This window comes from Hermetia illucens, chromosome 2 (genome assembly GCF_905115235.1).
Source record: "Hermetia illucens chromosome 2, iHerIll2.2.curated.20191125, whole genome shotgun sequence".
Classification (NCBI taxonomy): Eukaryota; Metazoa; Arthropoda; class Insecta; order Diptera; family Stratiomyidae; genus Hermetia; species Hermetia illucens.
This window is the reverse complement of record NC_051850.1, coordinates 39,771,302-39,793,830: the sequence shown is the minus strand read 5'-3', so window position 1 is coordinate 39,793,830 and position 22,529 is coordinate 39,771,302. Positions and strand designations below refer to the sequence as shown.

The window sequence follows — 22,529 nt, the reverse complement described above, 5'->3', positions numbered from 1 at the left end:
CTTACGGACTATTGTTTCCAGCTTTTTTCCTGTTCATGTTGAGGCTATTAGAGATAATTACATATGCGATTTTATTGTGTTGAACGCGTGCAGATTATCATTATCAACATCAGAAATTGTATGACGCGACACAGGTGCCTATGTCAGAATTAAGATTAATGAGGCTATCCCGATTACTTACGGGTGTATTAAGTTATTTAATATAATGATTTCGTATTGAATTACGAGTAGTTTGGCTGGTAATTGAGGAAAGTAGATTTTCGGGGACATTTGGTCCTCTAGAGATAAGCGCCTAGATTATCTAAAAATAAAAATTTTTGAAGTAATAATTATTTATCAACTTTTTGATATTAATAGGTGGCCTATTATTATAGTGGATGAAGGGCTAAAATCATAAGTGAACTTCCAATTAACTGAAACGTTAGTGCATATTTTACGCTTCAAGTCTATCCAGTTCTAATAAAGCACTGTTGAGAAGCGTTTCTGTATAGGTTCAGAACCCATTCCCTGCCGGTAGAAGAGGGATCAGGGGGCCCCTAGTTCCTACAGATAGCATATAAAAATAGCCATAATAGCACATGTTCAAACCAAAGAATATTTGATAATGATATGTGCGGTTCGATCGCCGAACTAGAATTTTGATCTGCTCATGATCACCAGGGTGAAAAGAGAAGCTCAACTGTTAACCATCTGACTTTACTGTTGGTTGATAGGAGGGATAGCTTGGAGTAGCTCCATAACCTAGTGACTAAGTCGGTGCTTTACCTCACATAGGAATGTAGCGGTGAAGGCTTGATGTGTGTAGCTCAAATTAGAAATGCTGTTTTTCTTGAATGAAGTTACAGCAAATGGCACCAGGTTTTAAGGAGCTATTAAATTCGATTCTACCTGAATCTTCCCTTGTTTCAATCGCTTTTTCCGAATTCCGAAGCAATTGGGTGGTGGATCTGACTCACTCTATAATTTTGACAATACGATCAAATGCAAAAGCCTGCTTGCAAACTCTTAATCACTGATACAATGAGGAGTGGTCTTCGGGCTATTCTCCTGCCTTGAATCATTGGGGCTAACTGTAGACGAATAATTTCTTCACCCAAGAGCATATCTTATGATATCTGAAGTATCAGCGGATGGATGACCTAATTTTCCGTTATTTCAGTCGTGTTGCTAGGCTCTTGAAGTAGCTAGGGCCTACGCGTTTGACAGGGCTGTTTCCTTTTTTATTCTTCTATAGTCCAGCTTTGTCTTTTGTTAAAATTACCTACAGTGAGGCCATATAAGTATGTGTCGAATAGAATCCTGCGGAGCCATATTTGGATATGGGTGGACCCCAGTTAAGTGTAGTTCCATTTTCTTATTGCTACAAATTAACTCCGAGTCGTTTTCTGGCCGTAACATTTTTCCAGTAACAAGATCAACAGCCAACAACAATTGTGAAATACATCTCTAATTTGACTACTTCGTTTCATATAGGCTTCGCAGGCGGCCCTCTAAAAGTTTTTAGAAATGCAAAGGTTTGCGGCTAAAATTTTTCCTCTCAAACCGATCCGACTACTGAGCGGTGATGGTGCAGGATTTGGTCTGTTTCTTTTTTGGGAATATTTGATGATTAAACTTAGAAGCTGCACATTATTTTATTAGATGATAATTTAACGATCAGTTACGTATAAACGATAGTTTTTTACCTTTCCATTGCTACTGGACGTTTGCACTAATGAATTCCTTTAAAATTACAGACAGATGGTATTCACATGCTAATAAATTGGGATTGTGCGCGTATTTGCTGATCTCCCTCTGGTTTTCAGTAAGGCGCAGAGTAGATAGATCCTGGGAGAAAACGCCATCTTTTGTTTCAATTTATGGTTTTTGTTTTGCTCATGTGTTGCCCATAATGATTAGAGTTCACTCTTTGTTCAAAATCAAGAAAGTCTTCGAAAATCATGGTTACGACAAATGGCGCCCAATGTGGGCTAAAACCCACGACCCTGAGATTATAAGTCTTATTGTTCAGTTGCTTGCAAGAACCAAAAAAGGTGGTTGAAAATAGCTCGGATTGTCAATTTGAATCAGAAGTGAAAGTCAGGCATGTTAAAGTTCCATTACAACCCTGAAAAGAAGTTTACATTAGTCGAAGGAAGTGGAGTGAGTTGCACCTCATCCTTGAAACGGAGAATAAAAAGGGCAAAAATAGCCGGAAAGCGCTATTTTCCACCTGCTCACTTGATTGAAATCGAAAGAATGCTACAACCTTAAACTTACCGGATATGTGGCCCCACTTTGCGAGTCCTATGGTAACTTTGGCCAGGTGGTTTATTTATTGCAAGGCATTATATAATGGCTTTTCAATTTGGAAACAGCGTGGTCCTTCTCTACGGACAATAGTGCAGTAGTGCAGTTATATGGCAAGTATTCCTTATCGCTACTTTCTGGTTTCGATTCAAGGATTTAGTGGCTAATCCCTGTCTGATTATATCTTTCCTTCCTCTTGGTGAGCGTAGTGGGTTAAGATTATCTCTATAACTCCCGAACGATATTTTTTCCGATCAGGAAAACGAAGTCAAGTAGCGCATTACATTGGGATCTCCGAAAAGCATAGTTTCTCACTGATGATCGAATTACTGTTTTGAGTGTTAGACAGACCCATGGAAGAAGTAATTTCGTCAATGTTGAGGCGCAGGTCTTTTTTCCAACTCTTTTTATTGCTCTGATTTCACATCATTAACCGTCTTGGGTATCACCCAAACTTATGGGTTTGACAGGGAGTTTCATTCCCGAGTTGAATTCATAAGTTATAATTTTTTTGTTATCTATATCATGTCTTTGCTCATATTGTGATCTTTCTTCCTCCCTTCTTCGGATCAAGGCCATTAATTGAACTCGATAACGATCTCGCCTGCAATGTTTTAGCTCGACTTTAGCTCAGTAGGAGACTGAGGAAAAGGAGCAGCCCCGTATATTGAAAGCACAGGTAACATTTCAAGAAATGAACTCTATTCGCGGGCATTTTTGTATCAAAATGCCTATCCTAAATCTCAGACGGGGCTACTAGGCAGAAATGATCTTCCTCCTAAGCTTTGTGTCACATTTCAGGCTTACGTGGTGATATCAGCTTTGAGATTCACGAAAAAAACAGCAGATCCTTCCAATTAGGACAAGGAAAATTGGGCCTACAAACGGAGGTGCCAAAGCATTTTGACTGAAGTATTTTCTTTCCTTTGTCCTTTGGTATTTTGTTTTTGTTTTTACGTCTTTCTTCAAACAGAAAATCACTCATCCAAGTTTGGAATGATTACTTCAGAAACCCTGGTCTACAGTTAAATCTGTAGAAAGCCAAGCTTCTGGCAAACAATACCAACGATGTCATTGGACCGACCTGCCCCAGAACTTCTCGATTTAGGTACTGCGGCTCGGTACCTACAACCATTGGGCAACTGCAGAATGAAATTATTTGACGCATTAATGCAACTTGGATACAAAGCCACTAGTCAACCGCCATCGTTTGCGTAGGCTTAGCAGGGAAGCCCTCCAGTCTGTCTCCCTGTCATCCTTTACACTTCCAAATACTGCTCAGCAAAAGCACTTCGCAATTATCAAAACCAAGCTGCTACCCAGGATCCATGGTATAACACACTATGATCCTGTCCGAAATTTGGTCATGATCTCTAAAATATCGTACCCACCATGGAGAAGTGCTTTCGGTAGCATAATTATATTATTGGGACTGATGGTGATTCGCTGGCTCACATTGGCCGGAATATCCAAGTGAATGAGGGAGTGAACTTAAGCGTCGTTCGAAACAACGTTGGCTTGACACGCGTCTTGGTGATTCTAAAACTTTCCTAGGCATTTGGCAACAAGCTGAAGCTCGACTAAGAGGAATTATGAGGCCCATCTAGAAGTGACGGTACCACTACTTAATTGGTTTAAGTCTAGAGACAACAGGAAGTTGTCTACTCATATGTATTAACGAGATATTTTCCATATCAATGTCTCAGAATACATTTTTGAAAGTATTAAATGCATATCTCATCAATACTTATTTTCCAGAACAACTAAATTTTTAAGTCCACTACAATTTTGAAACAGGTTCCTATTTAAGAAATTAGGATGAGAAGCCAGATACCCCTCGTATTTTGCTATTTGATGTGAGACTTTCATCTAACTATTGGAATTTGAAGGCCTCTGTAGATGTGTTCTCGTGTATCAAGGTTCGTGATTGCCAAAATTTGACCACTCATGTTGCAATTGATAAAGAAATCGGAGTTTGAAATTCTAGTTAAGAACCCAAGAGATCCTTCTCCCTTTCTCGCTTTCTTTTCAAGGCATGTTCTACGAGTCTTCCGTCTGTCTAAATATGTAACAAGATATTTAATCTCGTTATGTTGAAAGGGATTATTCCTTCCACTGAGATGGATCTATGGCCGAATATGCCGAGCCTCAGAGAATAAGAGAAATAGCAACAAGAGAGGATAATTAGATAAATAAATGGCAATGTGATTTCTCCCGCTAATGAAACGGGTTCATCAGTGATTATTGACATTTCAGGAGTCACTTATTCCCTTCAACAGTGCTAGACATCTGCTTTGATGAAGGAAAAAAAGCTCCCGAAATATCAACCTTTGTCAGACATAAGTAATTTCACCATTTGATTCTCCTAGGATCCCAAATTTAGATAATGCAATGTAGGCCCTTCTTGTTGCTGGCGGACCCACTTTCTTGATATAGCGATTGTATAAGTAATATTGGAATGTTCTTCGCTGGTTGTTTAGTATTCTGGTACGCATAAGCCCATATTTCCGAAACAAATTTTTCCCTTCTGTGATGCTATATGTCTCTTGGAATATCAACCTTCTCTGTGCCTTCGCCAGTTCGTGGAATTTAAAACCCTTTCCAAATACTCTTTGTTTTCGCGGTAACTTTTTTGTTCAGTTGTCATCGGAATGGGTACTTTCTTAGAAGTTTGAGGGGAAGGAGTTGCATAAATAAGAATGGTGGTCAAAAAGAAGAAAAATCAAATTATGGAAAAATTCAAAACATTATAATCAGTGCAACAAACATATGTAAAGTAATTTATGCAATATCACAAAATGTATATTCATTTTAAGCCTCATCTCATGTTAATATGACCGTACGAGGTGAAAACATCACCAAACATCACAACATCCTTGCATCACCACACAAAGAGAAGAAGAAGAATAATGATACTACTCTTCTAATAAGTAATGTTTTGTAACGTTCATATCGATGTGATAACATATTGTTAGACATCACTGAACTCTAATGTATCGTTTAATATACCACACCATTCTCCCTGGTGCAAGTGGTGGTGGCGGCTATGGCGTGCTGCAATTTTGACTGTCACTTTATAATCTTTAAATGGATACCGCAGATGCAATTTTAATCATCGAGATCATGAAGGATTAACCGGCAGCCACGAATATGTACATGATTACCTTCTCTTATGCATTGTAAAGCTCATAAAAGTCTTGAATGTCAATAAAGTATTATGAAAGAGATGTTCTTCTGCTAGCTACCTAGGATATATTAAAATCGAACTAGGCCTTCTTACAAATTATTCAATGACCTCCCTTCTTACAGAACAGAATAGCCAGGCACCGAACATTTAATTTACATGAGTGACACCGTTCATTTGAATTTCTAAGTTCAGGGCTGCACGCTCAATTATTTGCAGCTTTTTATCGACATAAATCCTACGACTTTTATTCCTTTTTCTACCCTTTCTGCCAAGTTTTACCCATTTTCCGTGAAACTGAAGGTCCTTGACATTCTTCTTTCTCTTCTACACCCTTGCCTCCTCCACTACCCCACCATTCGCTATTACCTTCCCCATCTGCCACATCTTTCAGTTTCTTACAAGTTCCAATCATCTGAAATCGAAGACACTGGGCTTCTATTCGTCCTTTCTTTTTGATATTTCCCTATTGTTGGTCATCCGAACATTCAAAGTCAAGCTCCAGTAAAGGATGCCAGGGAATCGAAAAGCACCGTAACAAAAAATGCAGCAAAAACTTTTCTGTGACACTCTCGAGATTGAGAAATAGCGAAAAACAAAAAGATATTACTGTTTGATCCGCTTTCTTCCTTCTAGGGAAACATACGTAAAAATTTTCCATCCTTTCCATCATCTTGCGAACGGACAGACTTGCTGAAGAAAATGGTTCACCCAAACTAATCTACAAGGCGGGAATGGGGCTTTTGACTATGCTACGTTTCGGGAGCTCGGACCGTTGTTCGTATTGAAAACTTTTCATTTTTTCAGATCCTTTATGTCTTTGAAGGGCAAGTAAATCAAGCAAGGGTCCAGTATGTCTTGCCTGGTCCGGTCATTGCACTACCGATACCAAAAGGACGCTTGGAAATCTGTTCTAGTAAATCGATTGAGCCCAGTCTTGCTCAAGAAATAGAGTTAAGGAAGTTTGAATATTCCTAGGAAGACCATATCTGGAAGAAAGGAATTTTCTCCTAGTATCAATATGTAGAGTATGTACGTTTGCATTGCTTGTATATTCCTTTCGCAGCGGACAACGTATCCTCGTCAACGTCGACTATTGATCTGATTTCCCATACTCTCTTAAAGACAAGACAAGAAAGTCGATAGATATCGGTAATGCTCATCATTCACGACGAAATTCCCTTCCTAAATGTAAATATTTGATAAAAGTTGATGATTTCAGACGACCATTATTTTTACAGAAATTCTTTCTAACACAGAGAGTCCTGCGTGGGCTCCGTCCACATATTAAACTGTTGGAAGTATTAAAAATTGTGTTTGCTTAAATATTCGTGCTTCTCAACGAACATTGATATTAAATATTTACTCAAGGTTCGTTCGATATTATAATCTTTTTTTTTCTTTTCATTTATTTGATTGCGCTTAAGTTCAAAGGAAGTTCTACCTACAGACTCGTATGTGTGTAAATGCACGCCAGCACAGCCATATTTGTACTAACTTCACACAAGAACGATTCAATCCTTGGAAAACTTTAAGGTTTCATGTGCGGCAATCTAAAAATGTACAGAATATCTGATAAGAAAAATATTAGGTTAGTAAGGAAAATGAACTCTGACATTCGTATAATTAGTCACACATCTATTAGGGAAATTTCTGTGTGATGGAAAATCAATAGAAGCCGCTGTCCTTGAAGAAAATTTGTTGTAGCGATTCATGTTATTGGGGGATTGTTTTGCGAGAAAAATTCCAGGTATTTTTGGGAGTCATGGGTAGACAGTAACGTGGTATAGAAATATATGAAATTTTACATTTACAATTTCCGAATTAGTGCAAAAAATTACGTTCACAATAAATTGAAATACGAAACCTCTCAAATTTTATAAAATTTCTCAAGTGTTTGTAACTATCCACCACTTTCCCTAAATTTTCTGCGGCAATTTGTCTTCAAATTCAACGCTCACAAATTGTATCCCGAAAATCTAGACCACCCAAATTTTCAAACCATTTCAAAGCTATTTAATACCACATTCAGATACGAGTATCTTCCCTTTTGTATGGTTTGCGGTATTTTCATAAAGATAATCACTTGAAATTTGGTTCTCTTGTTATGATAACAAATCGACACCAGAAAACGAACCCCTCGCAGAACTATAAGTGCTTGCCCAGCCATTCATTTTCTATTTTCCAGAAAAATTCGTCTCCACTTATGCATTAGTACAACAATTCGCCCTACCATCCCTTGTGTCCTTAAATCTCAGGAAACTGCATTCAAAAGAGTTTCAAATTTCACATATTGGATATGTCAGACTTTTGATTTTATTGCCCGAACCTAAATGTATTTAGATGGCTGTATATTTAGGTGTGTTTTGGTTACGTCTAGTTATCACGATTCGAAATTGTTTGAATTTGGTTTGACTTGATACGGACCCTGTCAAAGTACATACCGGAAAATGAGTCTGTCGATGGAATAATGCTTTCATTCATCATCAGGGGAAAGTGTGGGATTCTTCTGATAACGTACGAGTTTAACTATGTTGACAAAATAGGTTTGTCCGTATCTATGGGGTGTAATCGCTTAATGCTATATTGAACAGAATTGAGTGAAAAAAAAGTTGTTTGTTCCTAATGCTCTGTTCACTTTCACTTTTGTTGTGTTTCTGATGGAAAAATCAGTTGGTATTGACATTTTGATAATCGAATTTGTTTGAAAAGCAACGATATAGTGTTTGTATTGTCCAGACATAAAGTCTGTTTGAGGTTTTGGCTGATTGTGGTTAGGAATTCACGCTTAGACGCATATGATATTATGATGTCATCGAGTTAAAAATTTATACTCATTTGAAAATTGTATTCAGAAGCAATTGCTTCGTACAGCAATCTAGGAGCTAATTTGCGGGACAATCCACTCCTGCACCGAGCTGACAACTTTTTCCTCAGCAATATTTTCATCTCGTTCCACATAAGCCATAGAATAACTCTCCTCTATTTCGCCCCTTTCCTCAACATGATGTCCTCAGTCACTTCCTTGAACTGCCCAGAAGATATTCAGAAAAGCCATTATAATTTCGAGGATTTTACTTTTGCTTTGTCTTCTGGTCAACAAGTACAGGAACGTAATGGGGTGGTGTGATGGCTAAGTTGGCTTTTTTATGTTATTGCCTCGGGTTCGAATCCCGGTTTGTCATGGATGTTTGTGCTCGTCTTTGTGCTAATTCCACTGCTATAGGCTTACCAATTGCACAGCATTCAACGTTGCCATAAGAAATCGGAAGCATTATCTGTTATAATTTATGGAAAGCAGAAGCTCTGCGGACACCCCATGTTTCACAGAGGGGTAAACAGCGGATTTTCGGAAAGAGTGTCCACAAAGTTCTTGGATGTTTTCTACAATATTTTCTTCAGGCCGAAATTATTTTAATATATTTAACCCGGCGTTACCGGTCTGAAGCCCGGTTGTAAACGAAGAAGAACGATCAGCTTAAGCCGTATATCACCGCGGCATGTCTGCGACAAGGTGAACAAAGTTCAAGAGCTTTGTGGCCAAGGTAGTTGAAAAACTGCATTGTCCGGACATCTTCTTAGGATTTGCTGAGTGACCTGAAGATGCTTCACTACTTCCTCGTGTAGGTTGCTTTCTGGATAGCGTCCTATATTTATCTCTGCCACTATTTCGGGTATGAACTTCGCGAAATTTACTGGAGTTTGACAGGTTATAGTAAGAATCCAGTTTCAGCTCTGATTTCGATCAGGTGCAGAATATTTGGAATGAAAACTTCACCAAGAAACATCTTCAGTTGTGACACAGTATAAATCAGATCAGTAATAAGCTGGAGGAAATTCAAGCCTTTCTCATTGCAAGGATTACTTACCTTTTCTCTGAAACACAAAATCGATTTCTTCTTCACCAACCATCTGCAAATTCAAAATGTGCGTTATTGCGTACTTCGTGGCCATCAACATTCTACCCGAGGGTGAAAAGGTGGTTCTAGTTCACACAATATTGTTAGCTGCAGGTATTTTACTTAAGTCTTGCCGAGGTATCCTGTTAATATCGCACAATCTAGTTCAAACTATGTAAAAGTACAAAATTCTGCAAACATGTTCGATTGGGCGGGAGGCCGAGAACTCCTATCCAGGTTCCTTTCTGTTTTTTTTTCTGTCCTTGAGCAGGTACGAGTGTCCCGAGCTCAATTACTTGATACTCAATGCTTATATTACGTAAAACTTACAACATATTGCCGAAAATAGAATCTACAACATCAACACATAGTTTTTTGGTTTGCGTTCGAAAAATGTCAATAATGCTAACTTTTCCACCGCAATCTTGCCTCGTCAGGATTCGGAGATCTATTTATCCAGGAGAGATCACATTCATTCATCGGTTGCGCTCAAATTAAGCGAGTTTGAACACTTTTCCCCTTAAAAAGTGAGTGGAAAGATCTTAGCAGATTCAATAAGTTGTTTGAGATGCGCTGATGGTAGGTGACATAGTTAATTTGGACGCTTCGCTTGAGAAACACCTTTCTTTTCTTTTCGCCGCTCTGGGAAAGTCTTCGTTCATTTCTCGTATTGAAACTTTAGCATTTCACCGAACCCAACATGTGTTTTCCTAATGTTCTCCAGATTTCGGCAACTCTCTATATACATGGTGCTACAAGAAACTCCGGACAATATTTTTCTATAAGCTTTCAACTGATAAAAGAAATTTAACAACAGAATAATTAACAACAACAATATAGACCTTAAACAACCAGAGTTCAGCAGATTCAGGAACAAGTTCAAATGTGAATTGAAATTTTCGCTGATAGGACGTAGATAGTCAGGCGACAATCGGTTCTACTCCTGAGACCGCAATTAGCTTAGCGACTCGAAGCTGTTTTGGGATTTAGCGCAGATCCTCCTTATTGAATCAAGAATTAATGAGTAAGGCGCCATTTCTCAGACACTTTTAAATTTGGAAAAGTGGCCTGGCATCATCCTTCAGTTGGGTTTACTTTATGGACAGGCATTTAGTGTTATTGGTATTTTCAATTCCTATCGCTGAATTGCTATTGGACTCATGAAAATACGATGGCCTCGATAATGTTGTGGCCTACTCCTTGGATGATTTCACAAAACCAAGGAGTGTTTAAACTTTTTGTTTGAAATTGTGGGGGCTCACCCATTCACTTGATGGTGGGGTGAACCGCTTGGAAAGAAACTTTCACCCACTCACGGACCCCTGTTTTGGGCTAATACCATCTTGCACCCACTTCGGTCGCACTGGTCCCAGCGCAGAAGGGAGACAGCATCTGATGCGTCGCCTCTGTCCTGGACGAAACCGCAACCCATACATGAAGTATCTTATCGCTAGTCCACCCTAGAACTATTTTTGGTGGTGTTGCAAGGCTGTCGATGTCCCGGAAGTCTCCGCGGACTAGACTTTGTCGTTTTGATAATCACAAACTCGTTTCACAGTGAGTAGCTTTTTGTCAGTGAAGACCCATCGCTAAACTGCGACCTGGCATTTGATCTGGTAGCATCTTTGGAGATATACCTTAGCCTTTCTTCACTATTCGCTGCGCTTATTGGTCGCTTATAACGATTTCGTGGGCAATTCTTCCTGAAAATGGTCTCGGAATTCGCAGATCTCGTTCCTTCATGATTCCACTCCCTACATGTCAAATTTAATGTCGTTTAAACGTACTTCACCAATTTTCTATATAACGGAGGGAATTTGTCGGATTTTGACCTCGTGCATCCTGTCATGCCAGTTCAACACCCACGGGTAAAGAAAGTTTGAGAAGTTTTGCTTCGTGAGAGCAAAATTTTCTTTAAGTTCAAACTGTAGCTTATTAAAATTACCAATAGCAAGTGTTCCAAACAATTCTGGATCAATATGTTGGCTATTTTAGTCAAAATCAAGAAACGCATACATTTCACTACCAGCCTCAATTGGAGATTTTTGTTCGTCAAAGATAATTCTCTGCTAGCATATAAACCTTCGTTCCAGCCTGCTTGCTTTGGACACTCTTGCTCTCCTTTTATATGTACACCTTTAGAATACATCCTAATTTAACTTCATTGAATTCCTGCCTGCTTGTAGAGTTGTGTCCATCTGCTGAGGTACGTCGAAGTCCAGTGACTCTAGAGTTCTAATATTGCGATTGCAGAATTTGTCATATATTGCAGTTTTAATGCTAGGATGTTGACTGTTGACTTGAGGCTATGGTAGATGTAGCTTGCTCCGCAATAGTGGCTCAACCTGAATTCTTTGTAGGTTCTTGATGAGCGGCATCCCATTTTCTATCAATTCGCCCTGATTTTGAAGTCATCGATAGTTGTTTCTTAATTTGACCAGGACTTCTCCACCGCATTGCATCATCCTTGTCCGCATGGGTTTCGTTCAGATCGTCGCAGCACTTCAAGGACTACTGAATAGTATATATGGTGTCCGTCGTATGCTAGGTGAAAGTTGCGAAGTAATTTCAGCCATGTAGTACACTTTATTTTAGTAGCTAAAGTGTGGTGTTGAATTGCTTAGTCCCATATATCCTTAATTTATTATTGAAACATACATACCCATACTTCCATCAAATAGTGCATAAGTCATCCATTTAAATTTTTAAGTCTTCAATCATTTCGAATCGACTTACTATTATGATTCCACTTTGCTCCTGGCTCCGGAATTCATTTGAATTTTCTATAAAATATGTGATTCACAAAAGTTAGGCAAACTTCTAACGAAGTTATTCGGTATCCACTTAAGCAAAGAATCGTTTTCAGTTGGTTTGAAAGTCTTCATATGTTTGTTTCAGGAAAAGCCCAAAGGATCCAACTTTTTTCGTTTATTTTAAAAATATTGGTCTTATTGATTCGACTCTTTCCATTCTTTGGAATATCCTTCTCTGAAACCCGGTATGATATTTACATTCTTCCATGGGGTAACCTGGATAAAGGGAGTCTCCATGCTTGCTAACAACTTTCAAATGTCAATCCTTCTAATTGAATACATCAACATTTGCTATCGGAGCATCACATCTTTTATTCTGTACTACTTAAGTCGAGAGCTCGGCCACTATCCCTAAATGCCCTTAATCCGCAACACTCCATTTCCTTGTCTGTAAATTAATAAAGTGTCTAAAATTAAAGACCCTTCCTACCATCGTTGGAATCGTGCGTTATCAATTGTATCATTAAATATGAGATACTAAGGAAAAAGCCATTATCACGGCTTCAAGTAGAATCTAATTACAATTAAATTAGGATAGATATGGTCAAACACAAAACCCCTTAAATTTCGATTACAGCGAAAAGATAACATCTGTTTGCCAGGCTGTCTGCCTACGCTCCCTTACACAAGTTCTTTGGCCACAATATACACTAAGTAGAGCGAAACTATATATTGAATCCCGAAAGGAGGACAGAATAGAGAAATTTACCGTCAGAGGTGATAGCCAACTCGCATTCCTTGCCACTACTCCCTGTACACAAATATACCTACCATCATAGATACATAACCGCAGAAAATCCCTGTGGTCATCTCAAAAACGGGAAACCAAACACAAGAGTTCCCTCTCCTCCCAGAGGCACAGACACAGAGAAATATACTCTAACGTGAAGTGAAAATCGATAAAAGTCATCAAATCGTGTCAATGGATATAAAAACAAGTCTATAAGGACTCGTTAACAACTTTTCGAATTCCGAGACCAAATCCCCAAAAGAATAACTCCGGCACAATAGTTGGTGTAATGGTGATGGGCTGGTAGCCTCGAGATGGATGGATAGGATACAAACAAGTGGAATTGTAGAAAGTATCACAGAAAGCTAAATCCCCTGACTAAGGCAAGCAAGTTGCAGAGTTTGAGGAAATGAATCGTATCTTTTTTTGCTCTGTCGATGCTGGACTCGATAGCCACAAAGCTACAAACTATATAAATCTCAATGTTGATTTTGCAACCAAACGGCGATTGTATGGATATGGAATACCGTAAAGTGAGAATACCTTCGGCAAATATAAATTTTCAACGTTCAGGCAGATAACATTCGGAGACACAAATATTTGGCATAAAATTTAATTAACTAAAAGAGGATTCGGAATTTATTTGGCCGTAATTTTTATCCATCGCTGCGTGGGAAGTAAAAGTAACCCAAAAGTTCAAACCATTTTCGGAAGGCTTTGTTTAAAGTAGGTCTTCCAATAAAGTGAAATAAGCTTGACGGAGTTAATGAACGGTAGTGTTTTCAGCTTATAGCTTTATATATGATTGCAGTGGATCCTTTTATTGGGCATGGCATGTGAACCATACTCGCGTGGATCGTTCAAGTTTTGATTATATAACCTCTCCCTGTTCCGCCAAAGGCTGACCACTTGGCCTGGGTCTTGGCCTTGATATATCTTCGGATTCTCGATTACTACGTCAAGGTTGGCAAATATTCCAAATGAGCATCCTCTAGTAGTAACCATTGAGGCCAATTTAGTATCAGATCTCCGAAGATGTCAACGGTCAAATGTGCTTCGTACTTTTTTTCGTAGGCCTGTCTCTGTTTCTTCATAAGAAGTATGTCTATTGATAGTCACTACTCTTTCCAATTTTACCGGCGAAATTGCTTTTTGATATAGGAAAGATAACCCACTTTTTAAATTTTATCCAAGAATCGTCATATTATTTGCTGTTTTCCTAAGAAAGTTCATGTGCCCTCTATCGAAAGAAACGATAATCCGAGGGGGCTATATCTGTCATATGGTCTGTCAGTGGGTGTTGCAGAACATTCTATTTCAGCGTTTGGCTTTCAGCCATTGTAGGACATATGGCAGAGAGATGTGCGTAAATAATATCCAGTTGATCGCACCAAATTCAGAGCAGAAATTTCGTGCTATGAATACTCCACATTCCTGGCGCTATTTAGTCATGGCCGTGCGGAAGCCCCCGGTTTTCTGCGATTATGGCTACTTTTCCTTTCTGTCATTAAAGTAGCTGCTTACTTGCCTCTTACAACAGGAACCAATGTCCTCACTTTCGAACCATTCTTAATATTACTAAGATCTAGTGACCATTTTCGCTCAAGTTGCTGATTCCTAGACCGAATTGTCATTCACTAGTCTTGTCCTTGGAAGCAAAGGAATTTGTGAGACTTTGATGCAAATCCTTGTTTCTGTTTACTTTTTCTCCGCATAACAAGCGGTTAAGCGATCAGATGTAGTTGTACCGGGAAAGGTCTGCTGTGTTAAATGAGTGTTCCAGTTGATCCTCATTCATAGCTTGAAGTTTCTGTTGTAACTTTTTTCATTTTTGTGCCACTTTTTTCCACTTAGAAAACTTCAAAAATCAGAGGAGTAATCAGCACTATTTGATATGTTTAGAAATTTCGTGTTGCTGCAGTAAAAATCTTGATCTAATAGGCACGCTGTCATCGACTTTCGATTTTCAATGGCGTTAATGATGGCAGCTGGTCTTCTCTTGCTCAGACCTATTTTTGTCTGCAACTTCATTTATGGCAATAAAACATGGGTGGAAAAACATAAAAGATGCCGAATTAGTTGTGAAGGCAGTACACCCGATACTTTTGGACAGGGATGGATTTGGAGACCACAATCACCGTCGTGACTGGTACAGCGGTACTGGTTTATACCAATGGATGCGAGGCGTATGCAACATTTCTTCCACACCTAAGGAGTACGCCATCCACGATATGGGGGTAATCACAACCACCATGAAATTTTCCCAAGAGTTTCAACCGCATCCCGGAGAATATTCTCTCAGAGGATCGTCCCAGCTTCCATGATGCCAGATAACGGAGACATGTTGGATGAGTCTGATTGCAGGCCCGCACCTGATTGCGGTTCTCGAGTACACAGGGATGGCACTCAATGTGCATTCGTTCATTATTACGAGAGAACTAAAAAAGACAGAACTGTAATTTACCATAACCTTATTGGTAATAGCAGGCTTTCCACCAGACTTTCCAGGATCATGTCAAGAGTTATGTCTTTTATTTATGCTACCTGTACTCCTGGTAAGAACTTACCCCAATATAATTCCAAATGGAGATAAATTGAAATCCCATTTTTTTCACCAAAGTTTGATATTTCAGGGACGTATATTTCGGGTATCTGTATGTGTGCATATGGTGGGGGAGTAGCCACAGCTTCTGAGCACTCAGGCCGTGTTGGCCCATTGTACTCGCCACCCCCGGCTAACGGAATATTCCGGATTCGTTAACGTATCGCATGATTTCCATTAGTGGATGTGAGGCTACCTGTCGCAATTGGAGAGTAGAGTAGAGTATTGCGTACATAGGCGGGACATTCACATAGGAAATGTTCCGTGGATTCCGCTTCCTCATTATAGGAGGAAAGGGCAGCAAAGAGGGCTCGGCCGGCAACGGCTAGGCCTTCATTTGCAGTTAAGCCTATCGAAGCCGATGGATGGGTCCTGTATGACGACACTAATCCATCCGGCTACGATACTGAGCAGTGCGAACAGCTTAGGAAACTCCTTCTAGCTGTAAGGGCTGCGTCCGCGCAAGGCATTAAGCTTTGCTTTGAGTCGGTAGGTGTATACCGTAAAATGTTACGGCTGAACTTTGCCGATGAAGACACGAACGAGTGGCTCAGGCAGTACTGCTCCTCCCTTAACGATGTGTGGGAGGGTGCGCGACTAACCTTGAAAAGGGTCTGTGAGCTTCCATCGATCAAAAAGTGCTTTCTCTGGATTCCAGAAGAAGAGCGAAATGGCGTTGGGGTTCTGGAACAACTTGGTGTACAGAACAACCTTAACACTTCCACCTGGTTACTGCTAGGCAGAGAAACAGGAGAGAGAACCGATAGGCCGGGAACTTTTCTCACTATCGGCGTTCCCCAACTTGATGTTAAGAAGGTTCGGGAAAAATCGGTTTGGCGGCTCTACTATGGGCTGGGGACCGTCACGTTACAAGTGTCGGCTCCTAAAACCATTGAAGGGGACATGCAGCCCCCGGCATCTACACCTGAAACGTAGATGAGGTGCCATATTTCCCAAGTAAATTTGCAGCATTTTAAAGTGGCGACTGCACTTATCAGTCGTCGGATCAATAGCTGCAAGACATTTATATACCTCATACAAGAACCGTGGGTTGTTGGTGGGGCAGTCAGGGGCCTAAACTTCCAACATGCTGACCTATTGTATGCCAATGGAAGCGATCGACCCTGCACCTGCATGGTAGTCTCCAAAGACTTCCAGGCTAACCTGGTTAACGACCTATGTGATGGCGACACCACATCGGCTAAGCTAACCGTAAAAAGTCAACAGGGATATAAACAGATACTATGGTGCTCTCAGCACACTCTCTGCCTCTGGAGAATGTTCTCAGATTCGCTAAAGCCTGCGAACACCGTAGGCGGGAAGCCATTGAATAGGCAACTACGGGGATAGTACAATGGGCCTAATAATGGCCTGAGTGCTCGGGGCTGCGGCTCCCCCCAGTTAATTAAACTAACTAACTAGCCAATGCTACTGATACTCAAATTGCTGGCTCCGATCCAGGCATAGGGGAGATTGACCCCCCTTTCGCTAAAACATTCGAGATTTCATTTCCCTCTACGCCACAGTGACCAGATACCCAGAGTAGTTCCACTGCATTGGATCTAGAGATAGAGTTTAAACGGCAGATTGCGATGCGCTTGCCCTTCAACCGCTCGTCAATCACCCAATTTGGCGCCCTTGGGATCACATAAACTTCGGCTTGAAAAATCGTTGCATATTGTTCCAAGCGAAAGGCCCACTTCTCGTTTTTATTCAACAGGTAGACTCCGGCTCCAGAACCCTCTTCTGTTTTTGAGCCATCGGTGTAGAAGACTTCCATATATTCCGCCACGCATTCCTCTGGGTCTTCCCAGTCCTGTCTACGCTTCTTCTAACTTCATATATTTCGGGTACTAACTGTTGTTCTCTTCAGTCTCTTTTCACGAGGGTGGCAGGACTTGATTTATAGTTAAATCTCCATTAACATTCACCCAGAATAGAAATAGAATAGAAATTTCAATAAAAAATACTAAGAGGTGCGCTTAATTTTCACCCCGGACCCGTATTTTCTCTCTATGGCCCTGATTTCTCGTTTCCCCAGTGGAATGGTTGTTATAATTGTCTGGAGTATGTTCTCTGATAAATATGAAGCGCCTGGAATATGCGTTGGTTGAGAAGTAAGTATTTATGGTTCTTTTTACATCCTGTATGCGCTTCAATAATTTTACATCCTCTTTGAAAATGGTGTGGTTCACCTAGACGATGGACTCTGCTACTTTAAATTTGAAATCAAATAGATATCACCCACACGGATCAAAGGCCGCCATTTTGATGCCTCAAAAACATCTAAGATTATGACTGCTGTGGGAAGGCCAAAGGAAGCAGATTTCAATTCACTCAGGTCTTCGCAGTCACTCAAGAGGTTAGCATCCCCCCTGAAGGTAGAGAATCTCTTTAAGATTCCGAAAGAAATGTTTACCTTATGTTCGCAGGTCAGCTTCAGTTAGAGCAGACTCTCGCGGCATGGTCCTCTATAAGCCGGTGCTCCTTGTAAACCGCTGCAATCCTGTACGCATTCGCAGGCATCTGGCTCTCGTGATCAATTCTTCTTATAGTAGGGCCGCATCCTCTTTAAATTGACGCACGTGGTGACCTATTGCTGGTTGAATTCGGCGGCTGTTAAATTGTACGAGTAGATTCCACTCTTCCCAGTTGCTAGCGCAACGCCGACTGCGTCTACCGTGGGACAGGGTTAGCACCTGATCACTCATGTCGGTGAAAGAGACGATTTTTTGCTGATGTGCGAGATCCAGTGTATTGAAGATTAGTCGCTTGCTATCCAACAGTTTCTTGTAGATCTTCCGTTTTAGAGTTTTCCATTTCCTTCTCAGTGGTAGGTCCAAAAATGGTAGTTCTCCTTCTTTTTCCATGTGCATGCTTTTTTGGTCACTTTTTGACAAGATATTCAAATTTGAGGTCTAAATTTTATTTACACACAATTGTTGTCAATTTTTCTAACTTTTCGGAATGGTTAGTTTCTGAAAATGAGTTCTGTCTCGTAAGGTTAGACGGATGTTAACACTCAGACAAAAAAGGTTGCAGCCCGTGGGGAACCTATTTCTAATGCTCAACGGGAAGCCTGTTGTTCCTGGGAATTCATGGCTATCCTCACCGAATTTGGTGCTAATAGGTCCACTGTTTCCGAATAAATTACTGATTTCACACAAAACTTTAAAGAATGTGTGAAAGGAGAGTCTTTGCCAACAATGAAAAAACAATGAGTTTTATGGTTCGCTTTTAAAGTGAGGAGACGCACTATTTTCGGTAAAAAATAAGAATATGTCTCTAATTTTTTTCGTTTCCCTTGTTATATCGCGCACTTATCGAATTACTCGCATCTATACGAATATGCTATACTTGTCGCTGAGTTCAATGAAATTTGTTTTATTTGTTCAATGATCATTGCCTCGATTTCGAGAAACTGCATTTAACCGGTAGCATAACAGATGGCTCTGTTGATTCCCAGTAGAGTCAGATGGACAGACAGACGGTCCCCGTCTGAAATCTATCATAGCCTCGGTAGTGTGAGTATTTTTAATATACCCTAAGTGAATAACATTTGTAATCTAATCTTGTTAACCAGAGATGAAGTAAGGCTAAGGGGGGTCCTTCAACAAAGCAGGCGTCGACTTTATAGTAATTCGAGGGGATTACAATGAATTTAAAAGGTGGGGATATTCACGACGGCGATTTAACTTAATTGATGTAAATTGCCAGGGTAGAGCTATTTAATAACGCAAAAATGGGAAAATTTGACTACTTGGGTTTTCTAAGACCTAGATGCAGCTCTAACTTTAAAATTCATTACAATGTCGGCACTCTTTGTTGGTTTTCAGAATAATTCTATCCACCTAGTTGACGACAATTGCCCCAGATGTCCATCATAACAGCCCTTAACTCTTGCGTTCATTACAGGGCGTATCAGTAACCCTGGACCTACTTTTTTTATGCAATTTTGACACGGAATTATTCGCTCTTGGTGTGAATAAAATATAGGGGATGAAAATTATTAACAGATATTAATATCTGAAAAGTATACTAAAAAAATACCATACATAAAAACCATTCCTTCTGACCATCAGTGTCCTCATGGTAACAGGAAAGGCTACATTTTCCTGATGTAAATTCTTCCTAGCCTGGCACAAAAAGTATTTCTCTATTTCCGGTATCGCCACCCTTCTCCAAACTGACCCTTAATAAAATATCCTTGAAACTCCCATGAAAGGTAATTTCTCATTTATTCGCATTCGCTTGAATATCTTACACCATAAAAACGAATTTCAATTCTGGTCGTTTCGTCCTTTCGTGTCCTCACTCTTCCATAGTAGTTGTTATTCCAATTTCGTATTTTTTAGAATTCTGTTGAAAAAAAAAATTAATTAAATATTTACCGTTTGTTAACAGCTCGTTATTTTCCTCTTCTCGTTACAGGGTACGGAATACCTGGAGGGCTATAGTCCAAACATAACAAAAGTGTGGAAGCAACCGCGACGTTGTAAACCGAAGCGACTATTTGCAACCGAAACGAATTTCGAAATGCCTGTAATCGTTCAGGAGGACGACACTAGCAATAATATAATAGAAGGAGCGGCAAGGAGTAAAGTATCGCGAAGTTCAGCCACCGAAACGATGGGTTTCAGTTCCGGACGCAGCATCTACTCATCCACAATGTGGATAGCATCAACAACGGCCACGACGACAGCCACAGCATTACTGCTGCATCGATCGTTATGGTACACAATAGCCGTTGTCCTACTGCCCCGGATATTAAGGATATCATAAAAGTCGTAGAATTTTTATGATAGTTTTCCCTGGATGTGTTTCGTTTTTATAACAACTCGCCCTTGGAGTAAAGAGGGTTAAAATATCAGATTCAGTCAGACTTAGGAGCCAAGGGGAAAATATCCTTAATAAATTTAAAGCAAAATTAGGATGTGTATTTTTTCGAATTGTAGTTGGAGTATAATGCCGTTGTATATAGAACTTTATAAAAAGTATATTTGTCTGTTGTTATTAGTTATTAAAAGCTAATTATTATTGAATATTTTTAAATATTTATGTACAGTCAGTAATCTAAGTCCTATTTATAACTATTTTGTTACTTTAGCCTCTTATTTCACGTATTCTTAAGGAGCTCTCATGGGCGACTAAAAACCTTTTCTAAATGCCAAGAACTATTCGTTTGTTTCGCCGATTTTATTGTAATCCTACACAACCCAACAATCGTTAAGCATTAAACCTAATAGGCAATATATATCATATATATATTTTTTACAAACTAAACTAAACCGTAAATCAGCAGTAAATTCAACTCGCAATAAAGCAAGGTATAAATCATTAGAAATATAAATAAATGAATAAATGAACTAGGCAAAACCAGATAAAAGATATTGTCATAAACGAGTAATTTTCTACACGCCCTCTGTACTAAAATTTCATATTCGTAACAGTGTCTTCTTTCCAAGCAAATAAACTGTATCGAACGAAAGCAAATGTGGTTGTGCACCCTGTAACATTCTCATTTCACTCTTGGAAAAACGAACTAAGTCACAGTCAAAGATTTTTCCGAGCAGCTTTGACTATGCACAAAATCTAATTCGTATGAAATTATGTTCCTCTTTTCAAGATAAAACACACACACATCATTTGAAAACACGCCAAAAAGGACGTAAATATTTTCTACCCCAGTTGCTTTTCCTCTTGTGAAAAACGCTATTGCTACCCTTTATAAAAGAAAAGCAAATAAATAATTTCTATGAATGAAGAACTGAATAAAAACTTTAAAAAAATTTAGAAATGTTAGTGAAAAAAGGAAAAAGATTCAAATGGAAAAAATATGCTGTTAATCAATAAATAATCAATAAAAAAAGATGAATACTAGCCAGTAGATAACCAATAAGTAACAGAAAGATGTAAGCTAATAATATCTAAGAGAATGAGAAATAGTAGTACGTAAAAATCCTAGGCGTTGTTTTCTAATAGCTAATTTTAGTGTACAATATTTTTGGAATTTATGAGATGGTAGCGGTTTTTAAACGTTTAAAGGAGACACGCTCATATATTTCATAAATACGAGTATATTTGAAAGGGATGAAAGTGATTATTATAAGAGAAAGATGAAAAGATAGAACTAAAACCTATGTAAGAAGGAAAAGAAACATGTGATGCATTTCAAAATCGGATAAGTAATAGAAAAACAATAAAATTTCCAAAAAGAAAAAGGACTCTTATTGTGTAGTTGATGAAAACGGAATAATAAAATTATTTAAAAGGAAAAAAATAGAAACCTAAAAGCAAAAATATTTATTTTATTGAGCGCGTAATTTTTTTAATCCAGTTTTTGTTTTTATTCTGAAACTAACAAGTCCAGATAAAAATAACATTTCTGTAAAATAATTGTGTAAATAGTCGAGTTAAAATTTAGTTTAAGAAACTACTAATATAAACAAACTGTTGAGAAGACTAAAAGCAAAATGAAAGTTGTAGCAATTTTGAGGAAATAAAATAAAATTAAAGAAAATGGAAAAAATTCAAAGAAAGTAATAGAAGAAAAAAAAAATACAGAAAAAAATTTAGAAAAAAAAATGTACGAAAAACTATAGTTCGTTGATTTGACAATGACTATTTTCTATTGACTTTTCGTTTGAACTAATACAAAGGGATGAGTAGATTTCATGGAAATGGATTTTTGATAATGGAGTGATTAAAACGTAAATAGTAACAATTTCATTTTCGCTCAAATCGAATTTAATTAAATCCAAATAAAAATAATTTTTACTTTCCTCAAACAGTCATTAATTTTATTAACAAAATTATAAAACGATGGATCTTAATTTTAGCTCCAGTCGACGATACTTTCCTTCTGAAATTATCGTCTATTTTTCGAGTATTATTTATGCAAAATAATTTCTACGCATGTGAAGCACTTATCAAATAATGTGTTATTAAATTATTTGTAATTTGTTTCTGTATATTATCATGAAAATATTTTTATTTTAGTTTTAAGTTAAGT

General features: G+C 38.7%; 1 protein-coding gene across 1 annotated transcript in view; it reads left to right on the top strand.

Annotated features, from left to right (window-relative positions):
- The window catches only part of LOC119649384 (MOXD1 homolog 2), a 310,141-nt gene extending 288,076 nt beyond the window's left edge, over nt 1–22,065 (top strand). Inside the window, exon 12 of the mRNA XM_038051502.1 lies at nt 19,949–22,065. Coding sequence (XP_037907430.1) covers nt 19,949–20,299 — 351 coding nt within the window. The 3' untranslated portion in view covers nt 20,300–22,065. The remainder of the gene's footprint in view (nt 1–19,948) is intronic.
- The last annotated feature ends 464 nt before the right edge of the window (nt 22,066–22,529 follow it).